Here is a 22,416-nt window from a genome sequence, read left to right as displayed (position 1 = left end):
ATATTTGTGAATTTAGCCCCAGTGCAGTGTAGTTCAAGAAACAGCACAACAAGATTTGCTTGTGCAACTAACATATTCATCATGCCCACATACATGCACACACCCATACCTAAGTGTAAGTGTGTGTTTGTTTAGCATTTCAGATCCCTTCGCTCTTCCCGTCTGACAGATTACATTCAGGACAGCATGTAAAACAAACAAGTTCATAGCTTACATTAACGAAGAGGTTCTTCTGAGGCCTCTTTTAAAATGTATACAGTACACCAGTAGCATCTTCTGGCTGTTTGAGTAACTGCACTGAGTAGATGTACCACTAGACAAATATAGCAAGGGTGCAGTGTTCCATACTCTCTGTAGAGTTTACAAAACATAACTGCAGTAAGAGTACTTTCATTACAAAAATATTATTATCCCGCTATTATATGAGAAAAATGTAATTATATTTTTGGTTTTATGTCTTTAAGCCAAACTTTTTTTTTTTTTTAAAGTAAAAATGAGAGATTAATAAAATGTGGTTCGATGATCTACCACAGCTGGTGTAGCTCTAATACTGTGTGATAAAGTGATGATAAAAAGAGCGTGAACTGAGACCAAGGTTAGACAGACTCATTAAAAACTTAGGCTGAACTGTTGGGTCAAACTTCAAACTTGTTGGCAAATCACAGATTGCTTACCATTCCATATAGGTCGATCATTTACCATCTATGCATGCTACATTTGTTTCTCATTTCTCATCCTGCGTAACCTCAGATACCACAGATTCCATCTTTGTTTACACTTTCATTTACTGAGTTGTGGCAGTTTTATTAAATACCTTAATCTTACACTTACATTTAAATCTCTCCATTTTTAATAACATCAGCTAGTCACCACTTACAAATACAGTTTGATCTCAAGTTAAACATTCATTGAACTAGTTTTGTATTACTTGTTTCTTGCAGGTCCCAGCCATTGCTTTTATTGCCCGCACATAGTATTGAATATAAATAGTAATATGTATTTTGATGACTGTTTAGTGTTGGAAATTAGCCTTGGCTATAAACACGTATCAGAACAATACATTGGACACTGGTTCAGGAATTTCTGTAGTTGTCCCTTTTAAATAAACAAACAAATGAAATGAATAAATAATAACTGGCAGAGTAATTTAGTAGAGTTTTAATTCAGTTAATTCAGTTCTGTTGCTAAGTGAGCTATCAGTTCTTGAGCAGTTCCAGTACCAGCTTGGGGAAGGACACAGAATAATTCTCATCTCTAAGAAATATTATATGACATTGTGTTTGTATGTATTAATTCTTGTTTTTATGTATCTGATTCATAACATTCTGGATGTGTTGAGCATGATCAGGCCTCCTTCTGCTCCCCTGATCAAAATATAATATATATTAGTGATTAAGGTTTTGTCTTAAGTCTCCTATTAGCTGAGATTTTAATGTGACTTAATGTTGCGTGAGATTGCACAATAAACCAGTAACACATGGTGGCCCTGGACTCCTTTGGCCCCTGAGGCACTGGCCATCTTGACTGATTGGTTGTTCAGCATGCCTTCAAGACCCTGAGAACCCTGTTTACGTTATGCTCATGTTACCTCACACATATGTTTTATTTTTTGTGGAGGAATTCATGTAAGAGAGTTGAAGGCAGTCACTCGCCGATTCCCCTCGCTTATCGCACATTTAAGAGAACACATGGAGTCATGCACTGCTCTTCTACATTAGCAAGTGTTGTTATGTTTTATACGTAGGCACAGGGCGGGGGCGACGGTGAGGGAAGGGCTCCTCCAGCAGTTACCCGATCGGTCCCCCAGTCCTTCCGAGCAGCTTTTATGGCACACTCCTCTAACCGCTAGCTGGCAGCCCACTATGCAGACACACACACAAAGCAGCCCGTATTTTGGATTAATTCGTTGATCGCAGCAATTTCGTAAAGATGCGATCCCCCTCGGAGCTGTGAAACGGCGCGAGAAAGCAAACACAGACGTGAAATACACGCAGACCCAGTCGGATCCAACTGTTAGCCTCGTTGGGTAAGTGTACACCCCATCTACTTAGCCAACATTAGCATCTGGTGTAGTTTCGGTTCCTTTAGTCGAGGCTGTGGTGCTTGCTGCTTATTGGATATTGCATTGACTGGTGTATTTGGTTATCTCTTACATCGCATGATGGAGCACGTTTGGTCACTTGGCCGGGCAGGAACATGCCAGCTAACATTAGCGTCTGACAGCCTGCTCGGTCGTTGGTCGTAGCTGGTGTTTGGATACTAGTAGCTAGCATGCTAGCTGATTAGCTTGTTGACTGTATCGCGTAGCTAAGCTAGCTCAGCTAACGCTACGGTTCAGCTACGGTCGGTCGGTTCCAGGAGAAGAGCGAAAGTTGTCGCGTAGAAACACAATATTTGGACGTAGACAGTGCTAACTTGTCGGGTTACTTATTACACGCCAAACTGTTAGCCATTTCAGAGTAACCTCAGAACTCTGTCCGGTCTGAGGTAGATATGCCAAATTCAGTTGTCCCAGTTAACTGTGCTTTTCATTAGAGATACTCCGTAAATATAATACTGGTATGATGGTTACCTACAATAAAGTGTTCTGTGTATCATGGTGGCAAAGCTAGTTTAATATAACGTTGCACCATTAATGCACACATTATTTCTTTTACATGGTATGTTGTTTTACAGGTAGTTTCTGCTGTCCATTCAGTGGTTACAGTGTAATATTTAGGGCTGGAAATGAGCACTGACTTCCTGCCTTGGGACCAAACAGTGTGTTTTGTTGTAACAGTGCAGTCACATTTGAATACAACAAAAATCACCACTTAAAGACATTGAGCTAGCCAGCTGTGTGCAGATTCCAGATTGGCTTTAAATGGTATTTGCCAATGGCAACATCTTGCTCACAGCAAACAGTTGGTATCTTACAGACTGTTTGCTCAGAGCAATCCCTTTGAGTGCAGTCATTCACATGATCATCACAAACTTGATTCCTGTTAGGAATCAGGTTAACAAAAGTGTGGTCTTGTCAGCAATCGCACCAAATTGTGTGCATTGGTTTCTGCATTTTTAATTTGTCAAGTGGAACTGATTTGTAGATTCATTTCATATTTATGTCAACTGAACACTTATTTGTAAGTTTTTGCCTCTGAGCAGTTCGTGGCAACATCTGTTTAAGTGGACATCTGATGAGAATTTGTCCTTTATTGACATTTCATTACCAAATTTCCTGATTGGAAAAAAATAATGGGTTAACAAGAGATCATGCCGTGGCGAAGTCGCCGTTATAAGTCACCAGTAGTGCCCCCTATAGACTGTATTGCACGAAACCTGGTGGGCTTGAAAGGAGTCATCCACAGATTATTGTCAAATTTCAAGCAGTTGACTGTGGTGGTTTGTGAGATATAAACATGTAGTGGTTGTAGCGCCCCCTACAGCCCGAATTTCAAACTTGGCATGATTGTACGCGAGCATATTATAACACGGGGTGCTAAGTTTCATAAGGATTGGATGAATACTTCAAAAGTTAAATTCATATTAAATGTTTCTGTGTCACCTGTAGCGCCCCCGTAGACGTAATGTCACGCAACTTGATGGGCGTCTACACAATGTTTTACAGATTGTGTATGGCAAATTGCATTAAGTTTGCTATTGTAGTTTTTGAGATATTGAAATGCTGCTTTTGTAGCGCCCCCTAGAGACCAAGGGTCACAAAAGTTGGGGTGCTTGTACAGAATCATGTTATTATCAATGATGAAGTTTGATTAAGTTTGGGTGTATACTTCACAAAATATTAGCTTTGGAGTTATACTGCGCCATGCTGTAAAAAATTAATTATCAATTAACTTTGTAATCAGTAACCCTGCTAAAGTTATTTTGAAGAATTTTCATTATCTTTGTCCCTTGCAGTTTGTCCTGGGCAGACACTTTTAGCTAAGCAGAAAATTAAGGCAAAGAAGAAGAATAAAAAACAGAGGAAAAACAATAGGGATCCTGCAACGTCGTTTCATGGACCCCTAAAAATCACAAACAAAATCAATAGGGATCCTGCAACTTCATTGCATGGACCCCTAATAAAAACACTCATGTGCCAGTTCATTAAGTACAAAAGTCAAAACTAATACATTCTAATATGACATTCTAGCACTTATAGTGTTGTGAAAGGAGGTAATTCAACTGTGTGATCATTTTAGAGGATGTAATTTGTGGTTAAACTGTAATAAATGCATGTGCATGGAGATGAAAAAGCTCCTCAAATCTCTGTGTAGATATTTGTGTTAATCTATTAAAAATATTGATCTTGTAAATGAATGGCCTATTCTTCTATCAGTTAATAAATTAATAACTTAAAACACATGGACTTGCATTGAAGAAAGTAAAATAACCTTTAATTAATTATACACAAGTATGGATGTGATGACGGGCTAGTGATTCACCTCCATGTAGTTTTCCTCACAGATAATCTCTCTAGTGCTCCATCTGTCCTGCAGTGAGCAGTGGAGCTGCAAGGCGTACGCGGTATTAGTCGACTTTAAAAATCCGAAGTCGTTCAACCCCTAGTAGAAGGCAAATATTTTGAAGTGATCTGCAAGTAAGAGTAAAGAAGAAGACTCTTAAAGCCTCTGATGTCTTATCTGCCTTCAGCTACAGCAGCTTCATAACTTTCAGGGGTGCATTGTGGGCCACATACATTTGGATTATCACTCTGAAACTCAGTGTGATTTCACTATACGTGCAGAAGTGCTGAGAACACCTAAAGATTTCAGTGAACCCACAAAATCCATGTAAACCCAAATTCTAACTGGCAATAGAATACACTCACCCTCACTCACCACTAACATATTTAGTTCCAGCGATTTTAAACCCAACATCTCAATATCTCAGAGAAAACAGCGCTTTCAAACGTTTCAAAGGCACTCCCTCCACACAGTAAGACATTAGACATGTACTCACAAACATCAAATATAAATGTGGAACGGACGTTCCCTCCGGATATGAATATTTTTATGTACAAGTCATACTTATTGTTACTTTTTCATGATGAACTCAGTAGTTTTCTCAATGGCATCCATGTCATGTGACCCACTGATCCAAACTTATGCCCAATTGTACTACTACACTGGACAAATAGGACGCACCTATTCATAATGGACATTTGGCAAAATCAGTAGGGATCCTCCGATTTCGTTGCATGGACCACTAATTAATAGTTACAGCTGTAAAGATGTGCATGAATAGGTCAAAGACTGATTCATCAGAAAAACTTGTACTTTTAGTTTAATCAACCAAATTTAGCTCCATAATACAACATTACTCCTCTGTCATTTTACCATGCCTAATACTCTCATGCAGCCTGCCCTCTTAGACTGGGAATAACTACTAGCTCAAGTCCTTTTATACAGTTAGGTCTGAACACTTTTGTACATTGACACAATCGTTGATTTAATTGTCACCAAAACTTATTCAAATCATAGTGATGTAATGGATATCAGCTTAATTTGCAGACTCTGAGCTTTGGTTTAAGGAATTGAACAAACATGCCATATGAAATGTTTTCAAACTTTGTTTCACACCATCATTTGCAGACAGTGACTGAAGTCTTGAACCAATAGACGTAACCAAAGAATGGGATTTCCTCCCTTGTGATGCTTTGCAAGGTCTTTGTTTGGGCTGGGTATAGCTACTGATTTCCTAAATCAGTTTGATTCACAAGGTCTCATTTTCATTTCGCTTTATTCAGTTCAGTGTCGGATTTCTTTAGAGACATTTCAGTTTCAAAACAATTTAGTGGAGTTATGAAAGTGATTTTTATAAAACTGATTTTCTCATTGGTTTTGTAGTATTTCCTCTGCATTTTACCTTTCGTTGGCATATCTTACATATGGTTTTGCCTTTGTCTAGCGCTTCTCTGTCGTCATACTGTTTTTTCGTCAAACGTGTTGCCACACCCTAGCTTTCAGGCCTTTCATGCCCCTCACACGTCGACTAATCTCAGTGTGAGGTCTCATGGGGCTGTAGCAAAATTTCTAACAAGAGGATGCAGGAAATGGCATATATTGGAAAAATCTATCCAAGGAATTAATGAATAAGTATCGTATCTTTTACATAAATATTGATTTGAATCGGAAAATGTACATATGTTTTTTTTTTTATCTAGCCCTAGTCTTTGTTGCAGCTCTCTTCATTGTTCATTACTGGGTCTATTAACATTCACTTAGTAAAAATGCTTTTCCTCCTGCTTCGCCCCAAAACAGAATTTTCCTTCTATTCCTACAAACTAATCTTTGTCGTTCTGACTTCTGTCACATCAATAGACACTAGAGATCTAGTGCCACCGTGCCACGTGTGCACATTCTAGCACACTGTCTCCACCATAGTTTACAGATGATATGTTTTTTTCTTTTCTTAGGTTGATCTTAGTTTAAACTGTCCAAAAGGCACTGTTCCAGACCTGTTCTGGCTTTTTTCTATGTTTTTTTGTTTTGTTTTGTTTTGTTTTCTTTGGCCAAGTCTGGTCTTGTCTTTCTTGAGACGTATGAATCATTTGATAATTGGTGAAACCTCTGTGTTTACTGTCATGATTTTCTTTGTATGATAGACTTAGATAATGAAATGTTGAGCTCCTTCAGAGTGTTCTGCACTTGACTAGACGTTGTGAAGGGATAAATCTTTACCATGGAAAGTATCCTGCTACCATCCACCACAGTAGTCCTCTGTAGACATTAGTGTATTTTAATGTGGCTGGACTCTATATTGTGTGCTTTTTTCTTAGCAGGGTGTACAAAAAGTTTGGTATGGCCACTGGTCTAATGCTCCTGCTATCTGTCTGATAGATTTATTTTGGTTGTTGGAGCCCAATGACAACCCGTTTCACTTGAACTGAAAGCTCCCTTGATTTCCTATTCACAGCAGCAGTTCCTAAATGCAAATGCCCCCCTTTTAGTAAACTTCATCCCACACCGTCCATGTCATAGCTTTCGAGTCAATAGTCCAATTACCTTTTGTTCACAAAATGAATGCATTTCAGTTAACTCTGGGTTAGTTAGACAGTGTGGACTGGAGGCATTAGCAAAATAGATTACCTAGAAACTGAAGCTGCACCCTTCAACCAGTATGATTTGCTATCCAATCAATTCATTTTGAATATTTCTCACATTCAGCACTCTTATGGCAGCTGGAGGAGGACATCAGCTTGGAGGCTTCTCCTCCCATTAGCTAAAACCACTTATAGGATGTACTTCTTTAGGAAACACTGCTGGGTTTTATGAACTCCTTAACTGAATTGAACTTAAGTGGATTAAGCACATTTGATGTGATATTAAAAATCCCTCCAACCAAAAAGCTTTACTTTTTTGTCATCATACACCGATCACCCACAACAATAAAACCACTGACAGGGGCAGTAAATAATGTTGACCATCTTGTGACAATACTGTGTTTTGCTGGGACTTTTGGACCTGGCATTCATGTGGATGTTACTTAGACATGTATCTTTCAACCGCAACAGACTTAGATACTCCTTCATACATCAATCAATCCTTTTGTTAAACCAGCAACATTAAGACCTAGTGCAATATTTATCCATGGATGTAATGCCTTCAAGTGTTGAAATGGAATGCTTGTTACTGTCATTTGGGGCTATGTCTCATGTTTGTCTGCTGATACTGTCATGTGTGGCTAAGTCTCATGTTTGTCTGCTGATGCTTTATGTCCTACATGTATGTCCACGTGTCGGTCTAGTGAAACTATATGTCTTACATGTATGTATTGTTTATTATCCTTAAATGAGCTGCCCAGAGATGCAAAAAGAATTTCAGCACAAACTGACAAATAAAGTTGTATCGTATCGTATCGTATCGTAGCACCCACCTAGACCAGACCAGGAACCCCACCCCATAGCAAAAAAAACATGAAGAACAGCACAAGGTGTTGACCTGGCCTCCAAATCCACTAGATCCCAAACTAATCAAGTATCTGTGGGATGATCCACAGGGGCCCCTCCCCTCAACCCATAGGACCCAAAGGCCCCCACTAACAACATTCTGTCAGTTTCTACAGTGATGTATTCCATAAAATTTGCATCCTGCTCCTCACTGAGCCAAGTCTCTGAGATATCGGTTGCAGTAATTCTTATATTCCAATTGTTTTAAACAAAATTAGATTAGTTTGTATTAAGTCTCCTACTATTGAAATGTGTTATAGATGTGACTCCTTTAATCCCTATTATCAAGCTTTTTCTCTTGGGTTTTTATTTTTTCTCTGGAGAGAAGACTGTGGTAGTCAAGGAGATGCAATGCAGGAGGCCCCTGTTGTCCAGGCAGCTTCAAGAAGTGTTTTTTCTCTGTGCAAATGTCACACTGACATTTTTCACACTGGCTTCTTATTAGCATGCGGCCGTGTTGGAGCACACAACAAGGCTTTCAGTCAGAATTGTAAAAAATCGTCTGCACCCCACGGTTCAGGTTTCGTAAAATGACATTTAAAAGGTCTTTCCTCAATCCAAGAGAGGCTAATGTGCTAATTCTGTTGCCCTCTATGGCTTTGTCAGACGCTTCTGTAGATGTGGAAGTGTGAGTTGTTAGTTTGCGGGGCATTGCGGTGAAGTTCTCTGTGTTTTTAATGTGATGTCATGCAAAGAGAATGTTCGTCTTCAAGGGTTTGGCAGTTTCACAGGGTATGACGTCACACTGCAAGGATTTGGGTTAGAACAGTCACTTAGGTACTTGTCATTTTAGATACATAGAACCTGATGAATACATTTACTACTTATTAAAGCACAAAGGCTCCACAGTGTCACTCTCTGCCACTTTGAACTTTCACATCATTATGTATTATAAAGCCCCTCTCAGACAGCTTTGACTGGTGTACATTTTGGCAGAAGTAAAATTGTTGATGACAAACACTGGTTTTGGTATATGCTGCATCCTTTTGGGCCAACTGTAGTTGTGAGAGGTACTGATGAGGCTTCAGTGGCAGAATACGTTTTTAAATCTGTCAGTTAAGCAGTCTAAGCGATATCAGAAAACATTCTTCTTCCTTTTTCGTTTCTTCACATTGTTCCTTCCATGTCCTGTGAGGACTGGAGCTGTAGGAAACATTCTTCTCTGCCTAAATAAATAACAAAATGAAAAAAAGAAAAACATCTATGGTGGATATTCCACCTCTCAAAAGGGATTATGAAGCACACAAGACCTGTCAGGCTGTGTAATTATAAATGAAATCCATTGTATGTACAAAACTTAATTGTACAATTAATAGGGATGCACCGAATAGTCAGCCACCGAAGATTTTCGGCCGAAAATGGCCCAAAAGTGCATTTTCGGTTTTCGGCTGAAAGACATTTATCACCGAAACAACACGGCTGAAACAGGATGATGTGATGACGCAAGCAAAAACCGCAGCCTGCACGGGCATGTCTGGAATTGCCAACATGTCTGCGGTGTGGACGTATTTCAATATATAAAGTTATATATAAATATTATATAAAGACCCACTGATAGCCATTTGCAAAACATGTAATACTGAAATTTCAAGAGGCGTGCATCTGCAAAGAATTTCTCCATGTCGGGTTTAATTTATCACCTGAAATCCAAACATCCAAGTGGAAGTTTCCCAGTGATGGTCAGGGGGCAGGGGTGCCCAATACGTTGATTGCGAAGACAGTGCGGGTAGCTCGCGTGCCATTGGTGAAAAACAAGATGTTTTAGATGTTAGTCTAATCATTTATCTGCTGCACCTCCAAAACAAACAGCAAGACTAACGTTCATCTTCTTTTCATCGTAGTGGTGTCTTCATTTTCGGTTTTCGGTTTTGGCCAATAATTTTCATTTTGGTGCATCCCTAACAATTAATTGTTTATTGTAAGTAATTGTGGGTGGCTGACTGGGTGTACCCCGCCTCTCGCCCAATGACACCTGGGATAGGCTCCACCCTTCACAGGACAAGCGGTTAGAGAAGATGAATGAACGAATGAATGAATGTACGTAATTGTAACCTCTCCACAACCACAGCTCAACAGATTAATTTGCACACTGAAGGAACTGGTACAATTAGGTACAGCAGAGAGGCATGCAGATTTTAGTTAATCTTCATTTTAGGTAACCTAACTCTGATCTGGAAATTATGTCTATTCTCCCATTGTCCTATTTTTCAGGCCACTTTCTAAGAGGTAATTTTGTAACTGGAATTTTTTTTTTTTTTTTTTGCAGTGCTCTTCAATGATGCCTGAGGTTCGGGACCTTTCTGAAGCTTTGCCAGAGATGCCTATGGACCCGATCACTGGCGTCGGAGTAGTAGCCTCCAGGAACAGGGCGCCCACTGGCTATGACGTGGTAAATCTCACAACACAATCGGGACAGACGGCCTTTTAAATTCCCCAATTACAGTGCAAAACCGCTATTAATTTGGATTATGTACCCAAAAATAATTATCGAAGCTCTAGTCACACTCATCATAAAAAATTAAAAAGCACATTTGATTGTGATTCAAGAAGGCCAAATGTGTCTTTAGGAAATTTAATCGTGAATTTTGTTCCAGTGTGTTCAAATAACAATGAAAGGTTTCACCTGGATTCCTTTAACACATAAGGGCCCTCCCCCAGATCACACAACATTAAGGGGACTTCAGTATCTGGCAAAATATCTTGATACTGAAATGGTACTGTCTGTTACCATCAAGTCTGAGCAATACTTCATTGTACATTTTCAGCGCCTCCTTTTACTCTTGCAGAGAATTCAGGTTGGTTATAGTTCTGTAACCTTTTCAGTCTGATGACAACAAATCTTTTTCTGAAGTCTTCAGAAAGCTCCTTTGTCCGTGCCATTATACACTTCAATAAACATGTGTTGTGAAGATCAGACTGTGACAAATCCCTGATTTTTTAAAAAACTAAACAAGGCGCTGAACAACACCTGAGTCTAATTACATTGTGTGGAAACACTTCTGAACACATGGATTTAATTTGGCCTTGAAATTAGCTTGTAAATCTAGAAGTGCACTTAATTTGGCAACTCACAGATGTGTAATTTTCACTTATATTTCTGAATAAGAAAATACACAAGCATGCTGTTTTCGTTTCATTTGTTAGATTGTCAGCTTTTCAGAACTGAACAGATATTTTTATGCCTTAATGTAAAAAAGTCTGAAAGACAGAAAAACGTTTAAGCAGCACTTTATGTATATTCCCCCCAAATACCTAGAGACATGTCACTTTACCACAAGCTGAGGCTGCCACCATGTGGTTGAAGCTAAACATGCAATAGCTTTTATTCTCCAGAGCACTGTAAATAAGAACACATTTTTTTCTCTTTTGCTAACAAACAGGGTTAACCATTGCTTAAGAAAACAAACCAACCTGATTTTAGCATTTTAAGTGACTGAATGCCTTAATCTAGGTTACATTTAAAAGCCTGCTAAAAACACAAAGTTACATATCTCAACATGTGAATTCAAAATGTCCGTAAGGGAATTTAAAGTTATGTTGGCAAATGTATGCTGCCAAATCAGAGTGTCAGCTCACCAACATTTTGAAGATGGCCTTTTGGTTTACTGGACACACAGAGTGTTTTTTCTATAAAAGCACACAACAATGGTCGTCGTGAGACAAGTTGAAAGTATTCAGATGTTGAAATGGATCTATTCTGCTGAAACTGTCTCCGTTTGATGACCCCTCCTCCCCTGACCTATCGGCTTTCAGGTTTCTACAACAACGGATGGCCTGGATGCTGACCTGTGGAAAGATGGCCTTTTTAAATCCAAGGTGACCCGCTACCTCTGCTTCACCAGGGTTTTCTCTAAAGAAAATGTAAGTTAATTTACCTCACCTGTCTGCACATAACACTATTACCTACACTACAGTAGCATTGTTGAGCTGCTCAGATTCACTCCCTGATTTATTCTTATCCAGTCCATCTATTCGGTCATAATGTTTGTCCTTTCCCCCCCCCGCCCCCCATCCTCTATGCTTTTCTCCCCAGAGTCATTTAGGTAATGTGCTTGTGGACATGAAGCTGATTGATATAAAGGACACTTTGCCTGTAGGTTTCATCCCGATCCAGGAGACTGTTGACACTCGTAAGTTACCAACTCACCTACAAAGATACTGTGTGGCCAGTATGTCTGAAAAAAAACTATTTAACCTCTGAAACTTGTTGGGCCCTGCTAACAAGATGTTTTACAGACTGCATATATTTACTGAGCAGAATTTTTTGCAGTGGAGGGACTCTCATTCTGTCTTGTCTCCCACAGAGGAGCAGGCCTTCAGGAAGAGGCGACTCTGCATCAAGTTTATTCCTCGAGACTCCACAGAGGCAGCCATCTGTGACATCCGCATCCTGGGACGTTCCAAGCAGGCCCCTCCTCAGTATACCTTTATAGGGTGAGCAGCTAATGATCAAATGTCTTGGTTCCAGACGTGACAAATGGCTGTCTGAAGAAAATCTAAATAAGGATCAAATTGTAGCAAGGCTGTAAACAATCAAAGAAAGTCATCATCCTGGGAGGGTGAGGGATGTTATGTCTAGATTCACTAATCAGTCACAGTGCAGCTTTCCTGGTATTAGTCTAAATGAATTATAAATAAACACAAGGAGCCACTATTTTAAAGCATATATCCTAAGGATCCTTTTTATATTAGCTGCTTGTATGCTTTGTGTTTAGGGCTGCAACAACCCATCAATGTCATCGGTGACTGCTTATATACTTTGATTTGCATAAAAAAACATGGACATGTCATAATGCTTACGGAAAAGGCGCTTATCCCAACGTCATCCAGCCATTTGTCACTGGTAATACTTTAATCAAGCAAAGGGCAGTAACATGACCAGTTGCCCAAACCTCAAAAGAAGATTACAAAGTGGTTGCATACTTACTAAAATGTAAACCACTCCCAACTGTAGCTGAGTCCATTTGGACCATTACGTTGAATTTAGTCTGATGGTTTGTTGGTGATCGGAGGCTGGGACTCATTGTTGTGTCCTCATCACTTGTTTTTGAGAAAATAACTCAACAGAGACTCAAGAACAGATGCTAACCGCTTGCTAATTGCTAGCATGTCACTGCTGCTTTCCAGCACATTTATAAGTTGTTAGCAGATTGTTTCCGCACATATAGACCTATAGAACTAAACAGCAGAAATTTCCATAAACGTTCGCTCTATGTGAGTGGAAGAAGCCTTTAGCATCACAGCATGAAGGTTCTGGGTTCTTACCTGCCGGACGGTTGGGGTCTTTCTATGTGGAGTTTCATAGTTCTTCCCTTGTCTGCTGTGTTTCCTCCCACATAGACATGCATGTTAGGTTCATGTTAGTATGAATGGTGACCCTCTACTACAAGATCATACAGATGTCTTTATCATTACAATCAGCACAAGTCACTGAAGTTAAAACAAATACTTAATACCAGATTATAGTAAAAACATCTTAATAAATTAATAATTTATTGTTCAATTGTATAATTTATCCTCTTATAAATGCTTGTAACATTGTTTGACAGAGAGCTCAACAACATGGGAATCTGGTATCGCATGGGGAATGTACCTCGGGCCCAGGACTCTACACAGATGCCAGCCACCAACAACATCCAGAATGTGAACTCTTCCTCCAGCTCAGCCCCGGTCCCTACAGCTCCAATGCCCAAGTATGTCTACCTAATGATGTGTGTACGCAGCTTAGTCAGATGTCACAAGTGGCAGCATAAAAAAATATGCGCTCCCTTTGGAAAAGATCTGACAAAGAACATATTTGAAAGAGTTTTATGTAGCATGTTTTGTGCCTCTGTCTTGTTTGTGCTTCTTTGTCCTTTGTGGGTTTTTTTCTAAAGGTGACGTCTGCTGTGGTTATTCCTTGGTTTCAGCTAACCTTTAAACTAATCAACATTTGACTCACCGGGGGCAACTCACTACTGGCTTGTTGGAGGACTGCATGCCAGCATGTCTCCACAGCCACTAAATGGTTACTCTGAATAGAGACAGAGCTAAGAAAAAAGGCAACAAAGCTGAATTAGCCTGATGTTACCGGACTCAATTCTTACAAGAATATGAGTAACATTATGGGGCATGTTTCAACCATAGACTGTATATAAATATGGAGAAAGCGTCCCCACTTCCCTGCATTTGCCAAACTGACACTATTTTCCCGGGGATACGCGCAGCTCCATCTTGTGAGTTTGGAGTCTGCGCAGTACAGTCTGAGAGTGGAGCCAGGCAGAGCCGCATTATCAATGACCCGCCCACACTTCCAGACTCACTTTTTCATTTGTCGTTTTCGTTAATACTGCACTCTGCTCTACAGCCACCAGTTAAAAAGAAATGTTGGATTATACACTGTACTTATTTATTTATTCCAACTGAGGCAGCTGTGGATCAGTAGATAGAGTGGGCTGTCCACGAACCAGATGGTTAGCAGTTCAATCCAAGGAATGTGCCAAATGCTGAAGTGTCCTTGAGCACAGTTGCTCCCAGTGTGTGGTGGTGTGTGAATGTGTGTGTGCTTGTGGGAGCAAATGGGTAGATGCGTCTGTGACTGTTAAGCACTTTGAGTACCAGTAGGTAGAAAAGCACTCATGGTCCTACGGGACCGCTTCATGGAGCAGGTATACATGGCAACTTGCAGTCATAATGTCACATCCTGTTTCAATAGCATCAAATAACTAAAACGAAACTTATCAGAAAACTTGAGTTTTGAGTGTGCATCAGTATTATAATAACTACCTAAAATGACTGAAACCATCCTTGAAAAAAAATATATTTGACGTGTACTTTAGTGTATTAGTTTGGCCCAAGTCCCATCTACTAACATTGAGGTGGAGTTTATGACCTATACTGCAGCCAGCCACCAGGGGGAGCTCTACTTGCTTCTTTTTTGAGGAGCTGTTTTGTCATCCATCTTTATGTACAGTCTATGGTTTCAACCGATACAAAGGAAAACCGATGCACGTAATTTTCTGATCTTTTTGTGGTTAACAAGTTCAACTTGGCAGTGAGGTGGCTGTGTATGATTACATCTCTTAGTCTTTTTTCATTGACAGTATAGTGAGCAGCTAGAGGAAAATTATGCAGAGACATCTAATCCACACAATGTTGACTTTGATAGATGTGTAGATTCTGTTTTTTCTCCTTTAAACTAACCAGATGCGATATATCTTTGTTTTCCTTTTTGCTCAAAGACATATTTCCATGACACTCCCTGCCAGCTTCAGAGGGAAGAACACTACCAGACCAGACTATGAGCACCAGAACTCCAACCTGTATGCTATCTCAGGTCAGCATCAGTGTGTATGGTCTTCTCACCGCCCCACACGCATTCACCCCTCTTTGAATTGTTCCACTCAAACCCGTGCCACATAGCCTGGCTGACGCGACTTCACATCTCAATGAGATGCTGGTCTGGAAACTACGTGTTTATTTTCTCGTATTTGAGGCGTGGTTTTACAAACGCCTAGAGCCGTTTATTGGGCGCTACGAATGTCTATCAAATGCGCCTGGTAATTCCCATGCTGCCTTGCGCGCGATTCATAGCCAAAGCCTGTTGGTAGCAGAGCAAACACATCCTTCTTGGCAATGAAGTCTTTCAACGCCAAACGTTGCTCTTTTTTTTTTTTAAAATAAACTTGCGTTCTAAGCTACTTAAAACACTGTCTAAGGCTGCATCGAACGGTAACGTTAGGTCCGCTGCCATGTTGGATTAACACACTACAAGCTACGGTGTCGCGCATAGACGTCGTCATCGTCTTGCTGCCCCCCCCCGTTCTGTGATTGGTTCCCTATCTCAGGAGAAAATATGGGCGATGGTTTCCAGACTGCTTTTGCAGCGAGAATGAAATCGCGCGCAAAGCAGTATGGGAACACCCAGGCTACGTGCCACACATGGCATGTTATTAATGTTTAGAAAATGGGATTTTAATTCTACAGTTTTAATGTAGCAACATAATGCTGGTGTAAGGAGATGATTGGTAAAACATTAGGCTTAGCAGACGTATAAAGGTATTAGCAAAACCTGAAAGCAGTGTACAGTGTAAGCCCCAGCCTTTGACAGTACACAGAAAAAGACAAGCATCAGCAGGTTCCATTCACTGCACCATGAAGATTTCATGTTATTTGCTGGCTTTCGTGCTAGTAGATTTTACAGCTTTTTAATACTTGTTTATTAGTGGAGGACCTCTGTTTAAAGAGTTCTTCAACAGAGCACCTCAGTCTGTCACAACAGATCTTCTTTGGCTCTGGTTTTCAGAGCTTCTGTCTTTGTGAGAACTTATTGTAGTTTTAGAGCTTTACACTGAAAACTTTAATTGATTTTAAGTCATTGTGTCATCGTGATGGCTACACATCTCTTCAGAAGTCTGTAAAATTAAGATTTGACTTTAATGTTATTGAATTCGGATTAGGTTCCACTTAGGGAAGAATTGACATGGGAAATCCTATGTTAATGATTAAGAAATGAAAGGTTAAGGTTAAGTCTTGTTTATCTATAGTGTCTTAGTCCAATGAACTGTCAAAGGATCATTTTCTAAAATACTTCTAAAAAGATTTTTGAAGTGCCACGAGGCAATACTGTGGAAAAGTACAGGTCTGAAAGCCGCAGAGTACGGATGAAGGCAAAAATTCCCTTTTAACAGGAAGAGACATTGAGCAGAACTCAGCTCATATGGAGGGACCCATCTGCTTGGATGGATGTAGTTATTTTACAGGATTTACAAAAATTGTATTATCATTGACTTTCATCAACATTATGCTATTTAAATGTAGTTTCCTTTTTCTTTCTTCTTCATTTGTGAAGTTGTTATCATTTTTGCAGTGTTTGGTTCATTTCTCTTTCTTTTTTTTTATTACTGTGGTTCTTTGAACCTCTTTCAGCGATGGATGGAGTGCCTTTCATGATCTCTGAGAAGTTTGCCTGCGCCTCGTCTGATGTAAGTTGCCAGAGTTCATCATTCTGTAGCCGTATCCATTGGTCTGCTTTCACATCTTATTTCGAGTTCTGCACCTACAGTGCCATTGACTATTAATATGCTGTATATATACACTGATAAGCCACAGCATTAAAACCATTAAGGGGTGGAGTGAATAACATTGATCATCTTGTTACAATGCTATGTTCTGCTGGGAGATGTTGGGTGCTGGCATTTGTGTGGATCTCATACCACGCACCTAAGCATTGTTAAATAAAATTTTCAATTCAGTTTTTACACAGTTTTAGGCAGGTGCCTTATTTGACTGCTGACATTAATGTTGAAATAACGAGAAATAAAATGAAATAAATGAATTGGATAAATGAAAACACTTGAAAGTTATATAACTTCTAACTAACCTTTCCTGCCCTCTATGTACAGCTGCAGCAGGTGGATCTGATGGGCATTACAATCAAGTCTCTGGCTGACATAGAGAAAGAGGTAAGAAGGCAAATGTAATTAAGTTGGAGTTTCTATAGTTATGCTAACAGTCAAGAAGAATTCTAGTTTGTTACAGTGTTCCTCTCAGCCATCATTTTAAAGTGGTTGCAGAAGCAAATGCTGCACCGGTTCTCTGGATGTTGAAGAATGTGTTTGGAGTAGTGGTTGTTAAAATGAAAAATTGCCAACAACAGATGATTTAAGATTGCTTTGACAAAATGTTCTGACACACTGTGTCCACCAGAGGTCAGTGTGGTCATTGTAATCTACTGTTAGTCTTTCGTTGTGAATTACTGACTTGTTTGCAGAGGACTGTGAAAGTTAGATTCAATGAAATAATTGATGAGTTGTGTCAGACCATATTACAATCTAATAACGTTTCACCCTGCCTCTGTCAGTATGATTACAGTTTCCGCACAGAGCACAGTGCAGCAGCTCGCCTCCCTCCCAGTCCAACACGGACCTCCCTGAGCTCCGAGGCCTGAGCGTCCCTTCCCTAACAACACTAGTCCCTGTGGACACAGACAAGAGAGACTTGTACACAACTACTGAGAACCTTCCCACAACAAACAGTAAAATCCACCTCTTCAAGATAACCGTACTGAGAAGAAAAACAACACATCAACAACACATTTTTCAATGAATTTTCTAACTTTTGGGAGATGTTGTGGTCTCTTTGTGTCTCTGTGCCGTTGAAATGAAAAAGGAAACTGAAACCACTACATGCAACATTGAGGAGTGGGCTTTTAAAATGACGCAGAGAACAGACCTTTTAAGCTCAAGGAACTATTGATGAGTCACACTCATGGTTTTAAAATCTTTTTTTTTTTCTTAAGAGAATCATTAAGTGTTATTTCCTTATAATACTAAAGATCATTATGCATCTAAAGAACTTGTTACAAACCAGATAAAAGGATTACAAGGGTTCTTTATTCTCACAGAGGGTATACATTAGGGTCTTTGTGTAAAAGCAGATGTCATATATGCCTTTCTTGTTCATGACATACTGACTGCTACCCTCTGAAAGCACCAGGAAGGCAGTTCAAGTGTTAGAAAATACAAAAGGAAACTATAGGATTTTGCATTATGTCATTAAGTTTGTAGTGGTCTTCTTGTTTGGGAGCGATTGTCTTTGTTCTTTAGATGTTACTGTAATATACTGGTGTGACTGTGAGTGCACTTTGTGTCGGGAATTTCAATATGCTTCCTGTTTGCCGAAGATATTTTGTTAACCACTCCTTCACTTTCTCTGAGCCAGCTGCTTGGATTACTTGGATGGAACCGCTGTTATTGTTTAAAGGTTGCTAAAGCAGGACACATGTTACACTGCTGGACTACACTTACCACTAATATGATTTTTGTCAGCACTAATGTTTAAATGGGCTTGGTATTGAAATGTGATTTGGTTCTGATACCAAACCGATAACTTGTAACACTCATCCAATCTCAACTATGAATATGAACATTGAAAAAAAAAGCTCTGAAACATTTTGGATGATTAGTGCATTTGGTTGGTAAAGCATTTAGGTTTGATACCCAGCCCTGATGTCTTTCTGAAGTGTAATGTTTAACAAACAAGAAGACGTTACATATGTTTGTCACTAAAGTGCTCTTGATTTTTAGTTGAGTGCATCGGTTACATGTGGGGAAAAAACATGCATATAGTGTTTGTTAAGCCTGTGTTACAATGATTCAGCTCATTTCACCTCTGCCCTTTTATTTGTTATGCATTTGCCACATTGAGACCACTAAGTTCATGTCTGATGAGTGTGAGGGGTTTTTCCCACCAGAAGGGGTCAGTGCTGGGTCACTTGGCCATAGAACGTGTTCCCCACTAACAAAACCACTAGATCACACATGCATCATTTCTTTTTGTCGTTCAACCTACAAAAAAAATGTAAATATTTGTTACAGATTTTTAGATGTCCTTGGGGTCATCTTTAAAGCCATGAACATAAAATATTTGTTGCCTAGGAATTGTGCAAGATTTTCCAAATTGTGTAATAGTTTCAAAGGAAATTCAACATGCTACCATAGAACCGCTTTTTATATATATATATATATATATATATATTCGATGTCAGTGCAAACAGCTCCCTCTATGTTTACTTGCATTGTGTTGATTGGATACATCAGTATGATAGGAGTCATGTCATAATCACAGCTCTTCTCCCTTCTCTAACAGAAAGGCATTTATACTTTGACATTTGGTTTTTTTGGTTTTTTTAAAAAATACATTTCAGATAAATTTGTTGCCAGTTGCTTAACTTGAATAATCTTTTCTGTTCCTGATAGGGCTTTAATTTGAATTGGAATTTTTGACAGTCATTTTAAAGCAAAGGCAAAGTGGAAACAACTTTGCCAGCGTGAAAAATGTAAAGTGGCAGGACCAAAAATGGGTGTAAGGTACAACATTTGGTGGTTTATTCCATGTAGTGTGTCATAGTGGATATATCTAAAACAGTGACAACTGGACAAACAAGTCCAACTGTCCTGTTTTAACTTTGTTTTATATATAAAACGTGCCCTGGATGACTGAGAATCTTCACAGGCATGTCTTAGTGGATGGCAGTGGATGCCTTTACCTCCAGCTCCCCCTGTTCCATCCCAGGTGTGCGCCCCATGATTGGTCAGCCACTATTTTTTCTTTCTAATTTTTAATCTTTCCCAGAACACAACCCTCAGACACGGTACTTTCAACACAAATATTTGTTTCCTGAAGTCAATCCTTGACTTCTCTTCCCTCTCGAAAGATGGGGAGCTATAATTTGTTCAGAGAAGAGCAGGAGAATGAGCGGGACATGGCTCTGTTCTGTTCAGTTTTAACTACATAGTGCCAATAACAAATGGAAATCGTCTCAAGGTGCATTACACAACTCAGAGTGTGAAACTGACGGCGGCCTGCTGGTTAGAGAGATACCGTTGTTATAGGGAAGGAAGTGAGGCTGTGTACATGTACATTTTGCTTAATTTACAATATAAGTCAATCTAGGACATGGTTTCCTTGAAAACTCATTTTTTTTTGGTTTTTTGTCAGCAATACAATAATATACTCTTAAAGATTATGGGAAAGGTCAGTGATCCTGTTTTATTTTGCTTATTAAAGTCTGTTTGTTTCGCAAGACTCATGTTAAAAGAAAATCCACAATGTTATTCTGCAATGTTACCCTGGCATTAATGAATGGATTCACTCCTCTTGCTTTGTTTGTGTTTGTCTAATTTATTAGTCATTTCAGTATTGTGATCATGTTGTCTTAAAGGTTTTGTTTTCAGAACTGTATCATGAAACTGTAAATTGCACTGCTGACATTATTAATGGGGGTGAAAAGATGAATGGCTCATGTCCGCGTGAAGCTCTGTGTCTTTGAGCTGAGTGTATTCGGCGGCTCTGCGTTAAGCTTAACATGTATCATTTCTCAGATGTAGTGTTTATGTCCAGCCGATTTTGCTGAAACATTTAATAGCTAGCTAATACAGTGTCTGCATTAACGACTAGTAACAATCCTGCTTTGTGGTGTCTGTTAGTTTGCATGCACGGTGACACAATGAGATGTCAAAGGTTTCAGTATGACAGTTATTTTTATAGGTTACTGATCAAAGGTCACAGATTTTGTCTCATGAATAGATTTTATTCACTAAAGAAAGAACAAAAACAGCATCAGTTGAATTTGTATTATGAGGAAGTTTTATTAAACTGTGATGAGCTGAAGTCCTTGATTGTCTGGGTTTTATTTTGGTGACAGTGGTGTTGTTTAAAGTCTGACCAATACTGGAGTTATGTACCTAATTCTCCATCCTGGACTGGATTTCTTAGAGGAGACATTCTAGTCCTCAGCACTGAGATATTCCTCACTGGACACATCAAGCTGCCCCAATAATATCAAGCATGAGAAGTAAGAAGAATTCTTTCTCTAAATGGTTTACATTTACCTTCCTGGCAAGATAATCTAAATAATATTCCGGCATGTGTTTAGCTATTATTTAAAATATATAGTGTGTGCAAGACATTAGAGAAAATAAAGTTTCAGTGTGTGATGTAACCTATTCAAATTTGGTAGGATTTTAAAGGACCAGTGTGTAGGATTTAGTGACATCTAGTGGTTACAGATTGTAATCAAATGAATACCCCTCCCCACCTCTCCCTTTCCAAACGGACAGAAGAACCTAGAGTGACCACTAATTCACACTTACAGGCAAAAATAAACCAAGGAAACACCATGAATACCTTGTAGTTCTGCTAATAGAATTAGCTAAATACTACACACTAGTCCTTTAAATCAGTTCATGTGAACCTGTTGCATCCCAAATGATTTTGAAGTCAATCATGATCCAATTTATCTCTTGCACAAGAGCAAATTAGGAAGGTTAGCTGTTGGCTGGTGTTGTGGTGCGATGGCGATTTGTGGTGTGTCCTGTGCCACTGGCGCTATTTGGACTCCTGTTAGCAGTTTTTATGCAATTTGAGCACCTTGAATGGAGCCCGTCAGTAAAAGTGATCAATCTGATTGGCTGTTCATTTTAGCGATCCAGTGCACAGGAAGAGAAACAAAAGTAATCAAATGGCTAAGTCAGTTGGACACACACACACAGCTCTACTTGTTTTTCATGACCACTCATCTGAACATACACCAATCAGCCACAACATTAAAACCACTGACAGTAGAAGTAAATGACATTTACCAACTTGTGACAATACAATGTTCTGCTGGAAAACTTTTGGACTTCATTTATTTATGTGGATGTTACTTGGACATGTACCACCCACCCAGACCAGACCAGACACCCCCAACACACACAAAAATGGTTTAGGAACATAGGACCCAAAGGCCCCTCTGTCTGATGATCCACAGAGGCCCCTCCCCTCAACCCATAGGACCCAAAGGCCCCCACTAACAACATTCTGTAGCCAGACACCACAGGACACCGTCAGAAGCCCCATTTCCATTCTCTGATGAGTCACAAGGGAGGCACAAAGGAGACATGACATCTGCTTTTACACAAAGACCCTATTGGCCACAACTGTAGTCATATTAGTGTACTGTG

The 22,416-nt window shown here is 39.5% G+C and overlaps 1 protein-coding gene across 1 annotated transcript; it reads left to right on the top strand.

Annotated features, from left to right (window-relative positions):
- The first annotated feature begins 1,737 nt into the window (after positions 1-1,737).
- Positions 1,738-21,082, top strand: mvb12ba (multivesicular body subunit 12Ba). The gene is made up of 10 exons (XM_084572076.1): positions 1,738-2,026; positions 10,197-10,319; positions 11,684-11,791; positions 11,964-12,060; positions 12,235-12,364; positions 13,480-13,623; positions 15,151-15,245; positions 16,838-16,893; positions 17,314-17,373; positions 17,772-21,082. Exons 2-10 carry the CDS (start codon positions 10,206-10,208, stop codon positions 17,856-17,858), a joined length of 891 nt encoding a protein of 296 aa, XP_084428202.1. The 5' UTR covers positions 1,738-2,026; positions 10,197-10,205; the 3' UTR covers positions 17,859-21,082.
- Positions 21,083-22,416: the final 1,334 nt, after the last annotated feature.

Source organism: Chelon labrosus, assembly GCF_963514085.1.
Source record: "Chelon labrosus genome assembly, chromosome: 22".
NCBI classification, from domain to species: domain Eukaryota; kingdom Metazoa; phylum Chordata; class Actinopteri; order Mugiliformes; family Mugilidae; genus Chelon; species Chelon labrosus.
The sequence above is the reverse complement of the archived record's forward strand: the minus strand, read 5'-3'. Positions and strand labels throughout refer to the sequence as shown.

What these genes read in the sequence shown, in the direction of transcription:
- mvb12ba (XM_084572076.1), top strand. Translation starts at nt 10,206, where the DNA reads ATGATGCCTGAGGTTCGGGACCTTTCTGAAGCTTTGCCAGAGATGCCT. An exon ending in TTGCCTGCGCCTCGTCTGAT is followed by an intron (nt 16,894 to 17,313) that starts GTAAGTTGCCAG and finishes CTCTATGTACAG; the next exon opens with CTGCAGCAGGTGGATCTGAT. An exon ending in TGGCTGACATAGAGAAAGAG is followed by an intron (nt 17,374 to 17,771) that starts GTAAGAAGGCAA and finishes TGCCTCTGTCAG; the next exon opens with TATGATTACAGTTTCCGCAC.